This window comes from Rattus norvegicus, chromosome 9 (genome assembly GCF_021556685.1).
Source record: "Rattus norvegicus strain SHRSP/BbbUtx chromosome 9, alternate assembly SHRSP_T2T, whole genome shotgun sequence".
Taxonomy (NCBI): domain Eukaryota; kingdom Metazoa; phylum Chordata; class Mammalia; order Rodentia; family Muridae; genus Rattus; species Rattus norvegicus.
In genome coordinates this window covers 60,538,347-60,555,076 of record NC_141542.1, presented here as the reverse complement: position 1 = coordinate 60,555,076, position 16,730 = coordinate 60,538,347, and the positions used below count along the sequence as shown (strand labels likewise).

The 16,730-nt window shown below is 42.6% G+C and overlaps 2 protein-coding genes across 3 annotated transcripts in view; one reads left to right on the top strand and one right to left on the bottom strand.

Moving 5' to 3' along the window:
• Positions 1–5,128: 5,128 nt before the first annotated feature.
• On the bottom strand, positions 5,129–15,788 carry Tslig2 (tRNA splicing ligase complex subunit 2). The gene is given in 4 exon segments (NM_001008517.2): positions 5,129–7,908; positions 9,649–10,024; positions 13,720–13,886; positions 15,678–15,788. Coding segments are annotated over 4 exon segments (699 nt in total). The 5' UTR covers positions 15,777–15,788; the 3' UTR covers positions 5,129–7,851.
• Positions 15,789–15,861: 73 nt separating this feature from the next.
• The window catches only part of Tgfbrap1 (transforming growth factor, beta receptor associated protein 1), a 50,233-nt gene continuing 49,364 nt past the window's right edge, over positions 15,862–16,730 (top strand). The window contains exon 1 of one of the 2 annotated variants that reach the window (XM_087565249.1): positions 15,862–16,225. The gene's annotated coding sequence lies outside the window, so the exon portion shown is untranslated. 2 annotated transcript variants of the gene reach the window in all.

Sequence of the window (16,730 nt, the reverse complement as noted above, 5' to 3'; positions counted from 1 at the left end):
GATCCTTTCTCTGTGATAACTCCAGCTTAGGATACACAAAACCAGCCAGCACATGCTGATTACCAGAGTTGCTGACTTTGTGAGCAAAATGACCATGCCGTCTCTGGAAGACGGCGTTTCTCCTCAGTCCTTTCTGCCCCCTGGCTTACACTCTGCCCTCTTCTCTGCAGTGTTCCTTGGATGGAGTGATACAAACAACCCATTTATGGCTGAACACTGAACAATCACTTGTTAGTCATCATCCACTACACACAGATGCATCTCTGAACAAGCCCGAGGGCAGCACCAATCTATGGGCATAAACATTCAGAAGGCAGGGATATACTGTACGCCTTTAGCAAAATGGTAACAGTAACCCACTGGTGCTTACAATGTCCACACTGGCTTTTCAAGTCCAGTTTCTTAAACTGGGTTTAATAACAAATGAAGTGCATACAGTGGTTTGAATGAGAGATGTTTCCCAAAGTCCAAGTATTTGAATGCAACGATGGGGCTGAGGGTGCCTGAAAGAGAATGGGGACAAGAGACTCGAAGAAGGACGTCAAGACAAGAGTCTGATCAAGGAGACAATTTTATTTTTCCCCAAGGCTGAATTTATACCATAACATGGGTAACAGAGGGAGGGGGGAAGTGTGAAACATTTACGCAGGCCAAGGACACAGTATTCATGTGGTCAGGGAATCGGCTGATGGTGACAGGTTGTTAGAAAGGTCACAGGTTTGTCATATCTATTGGTCAGCAGGATGTTGGTTTCTCAGAAAGGTTACAGGTCATCACATTGGGCGTCTTGACGTTAGATGTATTTCTCAGCAAGGTCACAACTTTATCATATCATTATTCATCCTGACCACTGGATTTGTATTAGTCTTCTGCAGCTGGCTGGGGATTTTCCATGAACCCAGTCATACTTAACTCTAACCATAATAATAACATCAATAATGGAGGGCTTCGAGGGCATAGCTCCCAACATTTGAACACTTGTTCCTCCGTTTGGTGGCAATGTTGGGGAGGTTATGCAACCCTCAGGAGGTGGGAGGGATCTTGGTGGAGGAAGTGTGTCATTAGGGCGGGCTTTGAGGCTCCAGTCTTACCCCGCTTCTGGTTCGTTCTCTGCTTCCTGTGTGCGGATACTGACTTCAGTTTCTTCCTTCAGCTGACATGCACCCCACCATGAGGGACTCTTACTCCTCTGAAACTGTGAACAAAAATGTACTTTCTCCACGTTGTCTTGGTCATGGTGTTTTATCACAGCAACAGAAAAGTTACTCTAACTCCTTTGGGTCTTCTGGACTTAAAGCGACTTGAGGTTTCTGCCACTGTCTCAGCTACTTCTTTATTGCTGTGATAAAACACCATGACCAAGACAATGTGTAAAAGAAAACATTTAAGCCGATGAGAAAGAGGCTATGAATTTGAAGCAGAGCAAGGGGTATATGGGTCGGTTTAGGGACAGGAAAGGGGGAAATCAATTAAAATACAATCTCAAAAATAAACATATAAAAAAGAAAGCATTTAATTTGGCTTATGGGTTCAGGGGGTTAGAGTTCATGATAGTGGGATTGAAGAAACAGTTGAGAGCTTACATCTTGATCCACAACCAAAAGATGACAGTGAGCGCTGGGAATGACGGGAATCTTTTAAAATTTCAAAGCCCAACCCAGTGATTCACCTCCTCCAAGACCATATATCCTTCCCAAACAGTTCATGGGGGAAACTGACCCAAAATTCAACCCCTCTTCTGTGTGTGTGTGTGTGTGTGTGTGTGTGTGTATGTTCAACCTTACCTGAGTAACGCTAGCTTCCTAAGGTGAGTTTGGCAGTGTCCTTTTCCTTTTATGTTATGGAACTACTTAACGAGCACTGGTACAAGCTCATCTTTAAAGCTTTGGTAAGAGTTAGCAGTAAATCCATGTGGTTAACGAAGAGTATATTGCCCAGGCTTACAACACCCATGTCATACACAGATGCCCCGTGTCCTTCCTCTCATTGTCTGGCTCACATATTTTTTCTGTACTCACTTCTACAACATTTCTTAAGTCTTAGAAGGACTGATGTAGATGTTCCATTTAGGGAAGAGCCCTCGACAGTTATTATCAGCATCTTTAGCAGTATCCTCAGAGTATTTGTATTTACCATAGCTTGCCTTTAGTTATTAGGATAAGATGGGTGGGGGAAGGAAGCATAATCAGAATTCGGTATATAGATGTACTGAATTCTCAAAGATTAAATTTAATTAAAGAATTGTATATTAAAATGTTTTATATTAAAATTTAAAGATAATTTTTAAAATCGTTAAAACAGCCATTTACCCACTTTTTTGTGTAGTTTCTGTAATTTTTCTTACTACTAATTTTTAGTTTTATCATGTTCTGATAAAATGCAAGAGATGATTCCAATTATTTTGTATTTTGTATTTTGGTAACACTTGGTTTATGGTTTAGGATGTGGTCTATTTTAGAGAAGGTTCCATGGGCTGCTGAGGAGAATGTATACTGTTTCTTTTGGATGGAAGATTCTGTATATATCCGTTGTCTACTGGATTCTTGAGACAGTCCTTCACTGGTGTTAGAACATCTGTTTTCAGGATTCCGATATGAACCAAAGACTCTCTAGGACTTCCCTGGGACATCAGCAGCAGATAGGATTCATTCATTCAATTAGTTCTGTTCCTATACAGAATCCTGATTATTATGAACTTGGTACCAGGGTGTAGGCCAATTCTATGACAGGCCTGACCATGTCACTTTTGGGGAGAATGTGGATGATTTGGGACTTTGAATTAAGCAGCTGAATGCTGTAAGCAGGACTTAATGGGCCATTCTAGTAGCAGCTTGGAAGATAGTAGTGTTGAGAGCAATGTGGACTTCAGAGGCCCACCGTGACGGGCTTCAGAGGAAAACAATATGAGTAGCTGGATTAGAGACCAGTCCTGAGATATTCTGGCAAAGAACGTGGCTGCTTTCTGCCTTTGTCCTAAAAACCTGCCCAAGGTTAGACGATAAAGTACTAGGTGAAGTACTTGATGAAGGAGATTTCAAGACATGGACAGCTATGGGCTCTATCACATGGTTATGAGAACTCACACAACCGGGGCAGAATGAAATACAGCTTGCAGAGAAAGAGAGCATCGTGCAATTTAATGTTGGAGCTGAGGCTTAAGTGGAAAGAGATAAAGGCATGAATCAAAATGGAGTAAAGGAATGAGGGCTCACAGGGAAAGACCACACCAAGGCACATGGTGTCTAACTTGGAAAAAAGAAAGGCCCAAGGAATTTTTTGTTCCTAAAAGGCAACAGCAAAAGGAAGCTGCAGAAACCGTGATTCTGTGTGGCTACACTCCGTTCCAAGCAGAAAGTTGAACACATCGCTGTTGTCCATGTGGTCCTAGCTTCAGAGTCAGGAAGGATACACAAGTACAGAGTTTATATAATCTTCTTCCACAGTTAAGGGGAGACTCTAAGGCCAGGGCTGTGGCGGAGACACCCTTCATGGAGGCCTTGAAGGACCATTTTGTGAAGCTGTGAAAGTGAAGCCTGGGTTGCACTGGAGACTCCAAGGTGTTGAAGAAGCTAGAGCCATGAGACATCCGCCAAGAAGAGTTGCACTCAGGGAGTAGAACCAGCCGAGGACAGAGAAGTGTGTTTCAGGCAGCAAAAGTAGAAGAGTAGAGTCATCTAAGACCTTTGACATCACACGTGAAGCTTCAGTACTTGGTTTGCCCTGCTAGATTTTGTTCTTGCTGCGGATAAGTGTTTCCTCACTATGCCTGCACTCCTTCCTTTTGGAATGGTAATATGCGTCCCACGGCACTGTATGCTAGAAATGTGTAATTTGCTTTTTTTTTTTTTTTTAATTTCATAAGAGATTGCCTTGGGTCTAAGGCGAGAGTTGGACTTTTTAACTGTGCTAAGACTGTTCAGAGTACTTCTGAAGTTGGACAAACTGCATTTTGCATTATGCTATATAAGGCCATAGGCTCACGAGGGTCAGGTGGTTGAATATGCTAATCTGAATGAGTGGCCGGCCGCCATAGGTTCACATACTTGAAAACCTGGTCCTCAGCTGGTAGAATTGTTTTGGGTAGCATTAGGTGGCATGGCCTTGTTAGAAGAACTGTGTCACACTGAGGCTTCAAAAGACTGTCTGCCTTATGATTGTGTCTCAAGATGTTAGCTCTAACACATGCCTGCCTGCCTGCCTATGCTCCTCAGTATGGCTGTCATGAACTCTAACCCTCTGAAACAATAAACCTTCTTCTAAAGTTGCCTTGGTCAAGGTATCTTATCACACAACAGAAGAGTAATACAGGAACATTAGATGTGGCCTTGATAGAAGTATGTCAGTGGGGGCTGAGCTCTGAGGTTTTATGAAGTTCCCCTGGTGTGCTTTCCAACATCCTGAAACTGTAAGCACAAAATAAACTTTCTTTTCTAACTTGCTCTGGGTATAGTGTCTTACCACAGGATTAGAAAAGTTGCCAAGTCATAAGCCAAGGCATAAAATAATTTTCTGTGCATCTAGACATAAATTTCTGAATAAATTATTGGTTCACATCCTGTCATTCCAAATACATTACTTCACATACCCTGCCTGCCTTCTGCATGGAGTTAGTAACTGAATCACCCCGCTCAGCCTTAAGGTACAAAATCTGAAGGAATTAAAAAATACACAAGGACTCACGTCTTCATCTCACAATAAGAAAATCAACTAAATTTTTAAGCAACTGAAAAAAGGCATTTCAGTTCATAAAACGCACTAGTGCGAGAAGACCTTTGTCTTTGCTCTTTTGGGTTCAAAATAGAAAATACCAGAGTATTTTCCAAGTTACTTAATTTACTCCTCAGAGGGGAGACCAGCTGTTCACTTAAGTGTCCCAACCTAGACTCTGCTCTGCCCCGTTTATTACTTAGGAACACTTGGGAATGCACACCTTCACACCAGTCAAGATATCTTAAACATGACATCACTAACTGCCCTCTTGCTCACAAAAGGGAGCTCAACTGGGCTTCTTGAGTGTGGATAAGATTATGCCACACATAATGGCACTTCCTAAACCAGTTTCAGTCATATACATCATAGGAATATTTTTTCCTTTTATTTATATTGCAAATGACAGACCCGATCAAGATAGTTTTATTCAGTTTATTTAAATAAGGACAAGGCTACTTAAAAGACTATACATACAAAAATGTACATTACAAGGTCAACCTTTTCTATACTGAATTACAAAACTTACACAAGCATTTAAGAAAAGCACACTTAAAAACATATCGACCAATTGTAGCCTCTCAACAATGCTCAAATTCCACAGTAGTAAGTAGAGAAAGTTCTTCCGTATGGGGATGATTTAATCTACTGGCAGTTTTACTTAATGTAAGTTTGTAAAAGGTCATTGCTGTTGAATGAGTCTCTACATCAGTTTTAGAACTGTCTCTCAAACTTAAGTCAAGCAAAACACAATTTCAAATGGAAGTTTCAATTTTGAAGAATTTTAATACCAGCAAACACAGCCTATGGTAGTAGCGAGCCACTCTTCCAAGTGTCTGGCAGCTGCCTAAATAAGGCTACTCTGGAAAACTATGACAGCCTTTGGGAAGCAATTTAGTGTCCTGGTGCTACAGGACTCCAGACTGCAGGATCCACACAGTGGTCTATGACCCCCTCGGATGTAGGAGGTTTGGGGTCAGACCATCTTCACCCTCAGTGAATGGAGTAAGGTCATAGACACAATGCCATCTGCAAATCTAAGTCTGAGGCTCAGACCTAGAGAAGAGAGGAAGAAGAGTGGGAAAGAGACCAGGATATACAAAATAGGAAAAAAAGAACAAGGTGGACTTGCCAATGGTAGATGCGGTGCCTTCTGTACCTCAGGAGCATCCCACCGTCTCTAATGCCATTCATTTGCCCGACCCAGGAATAAGAATAGCTTGCACTGGGATACAGAATCCAAAGCAACAATACTAACCCTATACACTACTAAGTAAACTTACTCCAGACTTGTCCACTACCCTATAGAGTCCTTAGAGCCCAAACTCAAACACTACTTCAAAACAACACTCCCAAAGCTGCTGCCCCAGATTCACAGCTCTCAGCACGCTTCGTCATCACATGGAGGGAGCCAGTTCCACAATCCCTTCAGGAGGCATGGCGCTCTGTGATGGAGGCACTACATAATACACAGTGCATGGGTCAATGCTTTTCCACCTCTCAAACTCAAGACAGCTCAACAATATGCTGCTATGTGAGCGCAGATGCTGAATGGTCATAGTATAAACTTCAATTTGAAGCAACAATGTTACACAGTTCAGCTGTTATTACCAACCTACTCTGTAAGTTAAACATACAAATTAAAAATTAATTTCACTGAGTAACTAAAATAAGTTCCCACTGACTTAAAACTGTCAAACGGTAAACTCTCTCCTTAAGAGAGAAACACCGGTGGAAGCAGAGAGGTCAACTGAATATAAAATACAATGTGTTCTTCTACTCTAAAAGCTGCACTTTTAAAATCTACCTTGACCATTACATATAGGAGCACAGTTCCTTCCAACAATATTAACTTATCAACCCTGCAGATAACAATATATTTAAAACATTACTGTAGAATCAACAATTCATGCAACACTTAGTATCATAAACTTTGTCTTACATGTACAAATTTAGTCTGGGGGGAAGAAAGCAGAACGCTTAAAAACTACAGGGTTGATGCCTAAGAACAGTACTTACCTGCAAGGCTGAATTATTTTTTGTAAGGCTATTCTGATAAATGAACTAAAATGGCTGTTGAACAAATCAAAGAAAGGAGATGACCATATGGCATACCAACAAGACAAACCAACAATTTGAAGATTATACATGGGAAAAAGTATGAAGTATCTTTTGCTCTTAGAAATATAAAGGAATAAGCAGACACTAGAAATCTCGACCTTAAAGCAAACAGTATTTTCTCATTTGCCTGCATTATACACGTGGATAATGCTATTTGCACAAAAATAAAAAGACCACCACGTACCCCTGCACGGGACATCCCTGCAGGAATCTGTATTATAGCACATGACCCTCTTCAGTAAGGAGTCCACTTTCTGCTGCACTCTACAGTGAATCCCAACTCAGTGTCCCGACAGTGACGACTGCCTACTCCACAGCATACTGATAAGCAACCCCCACCACTGCCACATGTTCTGGACTTTCTTCTGTCTAGACTTGTAGGACCCATCATTCCCAAGTTTTCTGACATGGAGTACAGCCTCTAACATGATCACCCAGCCTGAAGACATTAAAGTCAGTCTCATTTTAAAAAGCTTAAGTTCATACAAGAAATAGCTGAGCTCACAGTGAGACCTCAAGCTGCTTAAGACAAGAATAGACAGGGCCCCTGTAAGCCAGGAACATTCTACAGACATAGCAGCTTTTGCCACTGAGAAGGAGAAATGGCAAGCCCTGACTTCCCTTTTGCTTTCCATGGGACAAAGTGACACACGTAACTGAAGAGCAGAACGCTTTTCCATCAACACCATCAACACACTGTTCTTGGCGAACCCTTCAAGATGCAGGTGGCAATATTTACTACAATACTGTGAACTGCTAACTGCTTTTGCTTGGAAAAAGAATTTTACAGAGGATGTGTACAAAGCTGTATTTTAAAAAGAAATTTCTTCCCTAATTGGGACATGAAAGTCAAGACATTGTAAGGAAGGGAAGAAATAGAGGGAGGGAGAGAAGGAAAAGACTCATTTTTCCAAACCTATTTTAAACCTCAAGGAAACCCCTCAGTGTTCAGGATCTCTGTAAATACTGTAGACTCATCTGAAACTGCGGCTGCAGCTCTATTTACATCTGGGAGGCTTCCCTTCATGGCCACGTAACATGCTGTATCTTCCTCTTTGCTTCTGGTGGCTTCAGGTGATTCTAGAAGACAGGAACAGGAACAGTTTATAACAGCAGATACCTCAGAATGGCCAAAATGAGCACTCAGGCAGCCAAAGCCAGCTACAGGCCCACCAGAGCAAGAGCACTGCTGCCCTCTGGTGGGAACGGTGCTCAGATTATAAAGTAAGTCTCTTGGCTCCTATTTGTTCCGTGGTTCTCAAATGTTCTATGCCAAGATCATTTACACTCACACACACACACATACCCTGAAGCCTATCCCACAAACGGCAGAACCAGAAACTACAGAAAGAAGAGGGAACAGGCCTCTCTTGAAGCTCCTAGCCCACCTCCCTCCCTGATGTCATAGTCTAAACTTCACGAGACATGTTCACTAAATATTTACATTTCTAAGGTAATACCTATCTATATGTGTCTACATATATACACAAAGGTCATGGTTGTGTAAATACATATGCCTCGAAGGCTTACTCCTCATTATAGCATTGTTTCAGATGTGCATTATTGTTTTTTTTTAATTAGTTTTTAACAAGACTTATTTATATATGTGAGTACACTGCAGCTGTCTTCAGACACACCAGAAGAGGGCATTTGATCCTAGTACAGACGGTTGTGAGCCACCATGTGGTTGCTGGGAATTGAACTCAGAACCTGTGGAAGAGCAGCCAGTGCTCTTAACCACTCAGCCATCTCTCCAGCCTCGGATTTTCCTCTTTTTGGCCCACATTATCCTGTATCTCACAAAAGTAGTTAAAATAAGTATGTGAGCAGATTCGTGTCCAGCATATGCTCTGTAATAAAAGTATAGTCTGGCCACTTAACTGGAAAAGTCATACAACTATGACATATGAAATCCAAGCATCCAGATGCTTCAAAACAGCAGAACACACACATGTAAGAGACTCCCCTAGAACTCCTCTCTCCTTCCAAAGTTAAGTAATTTGATGTTTAGGGAAGAGTAGATTCTAAGGTAGGTTTAAGGTATGTACAAACAGACTTAAGGCCAAGGCCCAAATACTACTTTATAAATGTGTCCGCCCCAGACAATAGCATTCTGGGCCTCACCAACAAAGAAGTATTCATCTTTTTGATTCCAAGATGGAAAGGGAAATTTTAGGAAATCTGCCTCTCTGCATTCATTTTACCTAGAAAGAAATTTTGTGAACTTTCAAAAACAATAATCATTGTATATTTTTAAATTCCAGGATTCAAATATATGAGCTATGGAATATAAAAAAACCAGATCACAGCAGAGTTTCAGGACAGCAAGTAGGCACTGTGGGCTATAGAGTCAAGTAGGAGCATGTCTCTTCACTCACTCTAGAATGGCACCTACTGAACTACAGCTCCTCAGCCTGGCTCGGCCAGAGACACATACGGTACTGCTTTGAAATACCCACTGGGGTAGACTGGGGACGCTGCAGAGCCCGGGTAGGTGAGATGGCATCCCGCTCAGGGATCCAGTGGGTTCTGTGCAGGTAGGACCATTGTAGCCTTCCCTGCTGCAGGGACTGGTCTCAGGGTGATCCTTTATGTCAGTAAAGAACGGTGTCAGCGTAACTATCAAAACTCTGTTACAGTTTAACATGGAGCCAAGTTTTAAACACTACACTGTTTTCCAATCACAAGCCACTAAAGGAAATAGGCTTGTTTTTAGCACCGTATCCATCCCCAAAAGGAAGCAAGCACAGCCAGCTGCCCCAGAGCTACAGGGCGGATGCTCAGTGCCATGCTCAACATGGAAGCCGCCCCCACACTTACTGTGGCCTCTGCCTCTTCCTTAGGAGCAGCCCGTTTCAATTTCACAGGAGTAGTTCCAACAGGGGAGAGAGGCGGTGACTTCACTGGACCCGAAGGACTTTTCCTATGCGTCAAGTCATGGTTCTGTTTAGTGTCATTATTATTGTGCTCCATTTTATTGTTCATAGGTAAACTGGAATACAAAACTAGGGGTGCAATCCTCGAAGAGGAATTTGGTGATTTCCGAAGGCTATCACTGGTGGAGCCTGTCTGGGCAGGAGGCTTGAGCCGGTCGTCTGCTCCGTTCTCTGTCTTTTTCACTTTGATGCTTGTGCTTGTTGAGCTCCCATCGAACACAATGAGGGGTCTTTTCCTTAATCCATCTACAGCACTACCCCTGAAAGCAGAGAGATGTTCTCTTGTAAAGCAGCACACAGGCTGGCAGATTAATAGGCAACGAGGTTTAGTGAACAAACTGTGGTAAAGGAATAATCCTAGGCCCAAAGAAACAATTGTCTAGTGCTTTAAAGTATAAAATATTCATTTATAAGAATTTTCATTATCATTTATGACATGTCCCTCAGAGTCGTGGGAGTGTGAATGCTTGGTCCCCAGTAGGAGGTACTGTTTGGGCGGTTAGGAGCTGTGGCCTTTTAGAGGGCCTCAGTGGGGGAGGGCTCTCTATTTCCTGCTTGCAGTTCAAGATGGGAGCTCACAATTGTGTACTGCCGACTACCACGATTGCCTGCCGAACGCACCCATCGCTCTGGACTAAGGGAAAGGCCCCTTCATAAGCCCAAATAAGGCTTTCTGTCTACAAACTGCCTTGATCTTGGTGTTTTATCAAAGAAATAGAAAATAACTGATATAAATATTAATTAGCTCCATAATAAAAAAGAGCAGCTCATCAGTACTGTTATTCTGTCCATGTGCTTATAATCAATTATTAGTTTACAAGAGAAACTACAAGACAGTTCCAAGATTCCCACAGCAGTAGTCCACACACAACAAAGTAAAACTCTACTGCAGTTACCAAGTGTCTCCAAGGTCTGGACACTTTTTCATCAGTGAGTGAAATATCTGTGTAATTATAATCATGGGATTTGATGAGTCTTCATGCCCACTGACTGACTGGTACATCTCACTACTTCAAAGCACAGGCCTGAACATTGCAGGTAATGGTGAATACTTGTGGATTTAAACATGCAGAAGCATAGAAAACACAAAATAAAAACAAGGATAGAAGATTAGCAATAGTGACTGGCACAGGGGACTTTCAGTGGCTGGAACTGGAAGGACTGAGCATTGTTCTGGGTGAATCACCAAGGGAGGGATGAGTGAATGTGAAGGCTGAGACTGTGAAGACCGTAAGTAAGCTAATGTATTGTTTATAAAACAAACATACTCTACAAACCCACTGTAAAATAAGCCCATGGTGTTCACAGACCGAAGGAGCATGCCTGTACTGTGAAACACAGCCTCCATCTTCATGGGCATTGAGGCCTCCATATCCACCCTCATCTTTAGTCAGTTACATCATCTGAAGGAGGGCGTGCAGTGTGTGGCCACAAGGTTCTAGCGCAATGGTCCTCAACCTTCTGAATGCTGTGACCCTTTAATACAGTTCCTCATGTTATAGTGATCCCCAATCACAAAATTATTTTCATTGCTACTTCTTAACTAATTTTGCTACTCTTGTGAATTGTAACATAAATATCTGTGTTTTCTGATGGTCTTGGGCAATTCTTGTGAAAGGGCCATCTGACCCCCAAAGGGGTCAGGACCCACAGGATGGGAACCACCAGCTTAAAACTTGTGCCATTTGGAGGTTGCTCTCTCTGCTTCCTGTTTGGGGTTTGAGATATGAGCTCTCAGATGTTCCTGACACCCTGCCTAGGGCTTGCTACAGGGCTTCCCTACTGTGATGGTGATGAGCTTTTATCCCCATGGACCCATAAGCCAAATAAACTCTTCCTTCCATAAGCTGCCTTGGCCATGATACTTTATCACAGTGACAGAAATGTAACTGATACACTGTGTCTCACCTTGAGCTAGTTAGAGCATTCCTCTGGATCCACGTTTCTCACCAAAACAGGATACTTTTAGATAATTTCAACTATAATGCTCTGGTTTAAGATTCAAATTGTAAAACGTTGTGTGTGTGCACAAGCGGGAGGGGGGGGTGGTTGGGAGTCCTATAGTGCTGGTATCAAACCCAGACCTTGCACCCCATCTAGGTAATTGCTCTATAACTGCGCTTCGAACCTCAATCTTTAAACTGCAAACTCTTAAAATAAAGCCAAAGATCTTTTCCAAATAATACCCAGGGGCTATTAAGTTTAGCTTTGAAAGAAAGCATGATCAGCACTAAAAGTTTTGCTTATTACTAGGACAAATGCTGGAATGTGCTAATAATACTGCTTGAACTTAAGAGCCTCAACAAGTAAATAAAATGAAAGGTACATTAACATAATTCAGACTTGTGAAAGTTAACACTAACGTGTAGCCCATACTAATATGTAATCATTCCTGATCAAGGCAAGACATTCACACATATATTAGACCACATTCATGCTTCCCATTCACCTCAGTTAAAAGACTCACAAAAGATTAAAACCACTGGTCAACTTAAACCTACATCTTCCCTCTTTCCCAGCTCTTCAAACCTTTCCTACTGCCTCTAGTGCATTGTCTACAGCAGTGCCTCTGAAGAGAAGCCCTAGTAACTGATCAATACCACCACTAGTACGACCAACACTCATGGATTCTAGAAAGCCATCCTCCCAACATAGTCAACAACATTCACTAATCAAATGCAATTTTCTTTTAAAAATAATTTAATTAGTTTTCTGAAATTTAGGAATCTTTTAAGAATTAGATATCTGTGCCTTAATCTAAGTAACACTCTTCATTTCCACATTAGTCAAAAAGCTTAAGATCTTATTTGACTCATCTTTTCTTCCTCAGAAGTCAACAAATTCTATTGGTTGACTAGAAACACATCTAGACCTTAGCCCATCTAATTCCTTAGTCAAAAATATCATTTATTGCCTGGATGACAGTACAGCCTTCCCTTCTCCTCTTCCTCCTCCCTTCTTTTCTTCTTCTCCTTCTTTTTTTTAATTCTTTATTCTTTGTGAGTTTCCCATCTTGAACTCCAATCCCACTCATCTCCCTGTCCATTTGCCCTCGAAAGCTCCCTACTAAAAGAAAAATAAATAAAATAAGCTTCTGTTCCTCTGTCAGTACTAAATCCTCATTCGAACTCCTGTCAAATATCCTGTGGTTGCCCTGTGCCATGGAGATTCTGCAGCTTTGGATCTACAGACCCAGTCCATTCACATGCTCTAGCAGTTCATAGATGGGTAGATTTGGCTTGAGCCAACTCAGAGCTCTCGACCTGGACCTGGGTAGTGGCAAGGGGCAGGGAGAGCCCTTATGCCTTTGGGGTCAGCTCACCCACACCCCTGCCACCAGGGCCAGCTCTATGACAGCACACCATCTTTGAAAGTCCCACCTTGCATTACTTCCTGGTTCAGCAGGGAGAGTGATCTTGTTTTTTAAAAAAAAGTCATCATGTAGGGCCATTAATGTCTCAAAACTTTCTCATAGTTTCTCATCTCGGAGTAAAGACAAATCCTCAAAATTCACAAGCTTCACTAGATCCCACAATACCAAGTTAATTCACAGTAGGTGTTTTACCTCCCTGTCTCCAATTCTGGATTGATACTGATACTGATACTGATAAAGACGCATTGCTGACCCAGACTCTCTTAGTGTGGAATATTGGACAACTCTCTACTTCTTACAGTTCTCTCTACTGAAATGCCATTCTACAGTCAAGCAGCTACAGGCTAGTTTATCATTATCCCTCTGTGATTTATCTGTCTCCTTAGCGTTTATCTCGGTCCATCATAGCACACACTAAACTTGATTAAGTTTGTCTCAACTAAGGCATGAAAAAAGGGATGTCAGTACATCCCACAATCATAGTACTTGGTGCTCATCAACAGAGCCCAAATAAATGATTTCTAAGTTTACCTGGTGGGAAAAAAAACACAAAGGATTAGATTACCAGTCACAAAAAAGTACCTTTTGGTGTCATTTTTCCCTTCATGGTGCTCTCTTTTCTTCTCCATCATCTTCCCCCATCGATTCTTTGGCAAATCCCTCTGAGGCAACGGAATGGCGTGCTGGACGTAAAGGTCAGTAAGGTTGTCTTTGTTTACTCTTACGTCATTTTCAACAGCTATGTTCTTCTGTGTGAAAGCAAACAGAAACAACTTCAAAACAACATCTTTCATTTGAAAGCCACCTATCTATGTAACATGGTAAAAGCATTATGCTTAATAAATTATAAAGCTATTTTTACAATTGTGTAAGAGTCAAACTATATTATTAGATAGGCTATTAAAGACCCATTAAACTCTATAAAGCTCAGCTTTATCTTAAGAGTGGCCACGTGCCCTCGCTGTGAGAGGACTGCTGTCTGTAACTGCTGGACAACTCCACCAGAGGACCATCACCACCACCATCATTCCCTTCTTAATCTAAATAAAAATGGGACATTGCCTGAGGAAAACAGATTACAAAAACAAAAGCATCAGATTCTGTCCATAAGCTACTGAATCGGATTATGGTCCAATTGGTGGGGTAGGATCTTACTCTCATTCTGTTTTATTTCTCATGTTTCTTTTAATATGGTGGGTACCTGCATTTTGTTTTGTTGCTGGGTGTCTGAACCCAGTGACTTAAGTATGCCAAGCACTGACTTTAATATGGAGACCACTCCACCCCAAAACACAAACGTACTGACAAACATACACAGCACTACTGCAGAAGGAAACTTAACTCTCCCTTCTGATGACAGTGACAGTATACCATTAGCAGTCTGTCCCATCCCATTTTCACCATCCAATTCACAGTCCAACCACATATACCTAAATAACTTAAATGACTTATTCTCTCCATATCCCAGTTCCCTCTCAACGTCTTTAAGCACAATAATGCAAACCAACAGGAAAAATTGGGAAAATGTATGCTTTGTAAAAATGGGGGCGGGCGAGCCAGTTGTTTAGTTTGATTTCATTTTTAAGTTGTTGAACTATCTTATTCCTCTTTCATATAGTATATTGCTGGCTTCCAACTTCCATTTACTGCTTGGTGGGAGTATCAGAATACTCTTGGACAACATTCCCAGACGATTTCATTTGCTTGGTCCGCACTGAAGGGGCTGCCTTCTGGCAACAGTGCATAAAAGTATTGTCCTTGGGTCATCAGCAAGAACTGGTTAAAATGCAGTATCAGGGCATACATGGAACCAATTTGATGCGAAGCTGATGATGGGGCTCAATAATATGTTTTTGTAAGCCTTTGATAATCCTGGTGTGATGAAAATAGTGATGGAGAACTTCAAAAAATTAGAGAAAGATATGGTACCAAGGGGAAGAAAATCCACATGGAAAACAAAACGTGTCACATAAAACTCTAGAGAAACTTTCAGCAATTCTGTCATTTAAATAAAACATCACGTTTCTCTTTTACGATTTGCAATTATCTTAGGTCACACCGCCCGGGCGGGGGTGGGGGGGGTTGTTGGGTGGGGGACAAGCACCACCCAGAAAGCTAGGTGCTTTTAAGTTCTCCAAACGGTGACTCTGTCCTGATAATGATCTTAGGAAGAAGGTTCATCTCTCTGGGACTTATTTGAGTGTCTCTAAGAGAGGCGAGAAGCTACCTAACAGACTATTTCTTAGACGTTTTGGATCCAGCCCTGACTGCCCCAGACTTCTCCCTCCCGGTCTGTTCGCCTAGCCTATCTCTTCCGCAGGCCGTTGCTTGCACACAGGCAGCGGAAATCGTCTGAGACAACCTTTCGGAGTTATTGAAGATTTCCCGGGGATTCCAGTCACTCTCAGGAGGATTCCTTTGGGGATCAGGGGAGACAAGCCCCATTGGATCAGTGTGCGCGGGAGCGGCCACGAGCCTCCCGCAGGCCTGCCGGTCCTCCCGGCTGCCCGTCCGTCCACGGTCGGGTCTGAGCGCCCCACCTGCTCCAGGGTGAGGAGGAGGAATTCCTGGGACAGCAGCTCAGGGTGCAGCAGCAGCTCCGCGTCCGTGCAGCTGCGACCGCCCACATCCCCCGCCATGGTTGTCGCCAGGAGACCCCTGGCCGGCTACCCACAAGGCACTGCGGCGAAAGCGCTGCGGAAGTGACGTACGGGGCGGGACTCTGGTGTCACCCAGCGCGCCGGAGACGCCATGCCTTTTACAGAGGGTAGAGTTCGTGACTGGCCGTCCTGGCTGTTGCACCTCGGCCAAGAGGAAAGACTGGGACGGAGAGCGGAGGGGAGTCCTGCCCCGGCCGTGCCGGAAGCACGGGAGGCTAAGCAACGCGAGCTGGCCACCATTGGTCCCGCCTCCTGTGACGTCCCATGGCAGTGGCCTCAGGGATTCTCCCGACTGCTTGGAAAGACAGAATCGGCCAAGAGGGCAGATAGCTGTGACCCCAATTGGCATGGTCATGTCTGAAGTCATCCTTCTTTTCGCTTTTTACAATGTCTCAATCGTTTATTGCCTAATCTCCCTTCTACATAAAGTAAGCCCCAATAACACTCTGTAATCCCCTCTCCTCCGACAAAATAAGCATCAACTATTTTCCCCTGGAAAGATACTTTAAACCAACCAGCACACGTGTGGGAAATAATAACCAGCAGATAAAGTTGTAGCGACAGTCCAGCGACTATTACACAGTTATTCCTCACATCAGCCTGATATGCTATAGAATGCTTGTTTCTTGGATGAGGGAAATGAGCCACAGGATAATTGGAGATTACAGACTGACAGTGGTGAAGAACAAAGTAAACTGCTTCTGTACTTACTAATAATCACAGTGAAGTGAATGAAGGCTTTTACTTTAACAAATTATTGTAGGCTTCAACTACGTTCTAATATTTGTGTGAGGAATCTGTTCTCTTTCATCATTCATAGGAGACAGTTCCTCAAGTTTTTGTACATTAAAAAGTTGTACTTCATACCTCTTTTGAGAGCATAGTTTGTATGCTCTATAATGTATCGTTTTATTGGAAACTGTTGCATTGTCA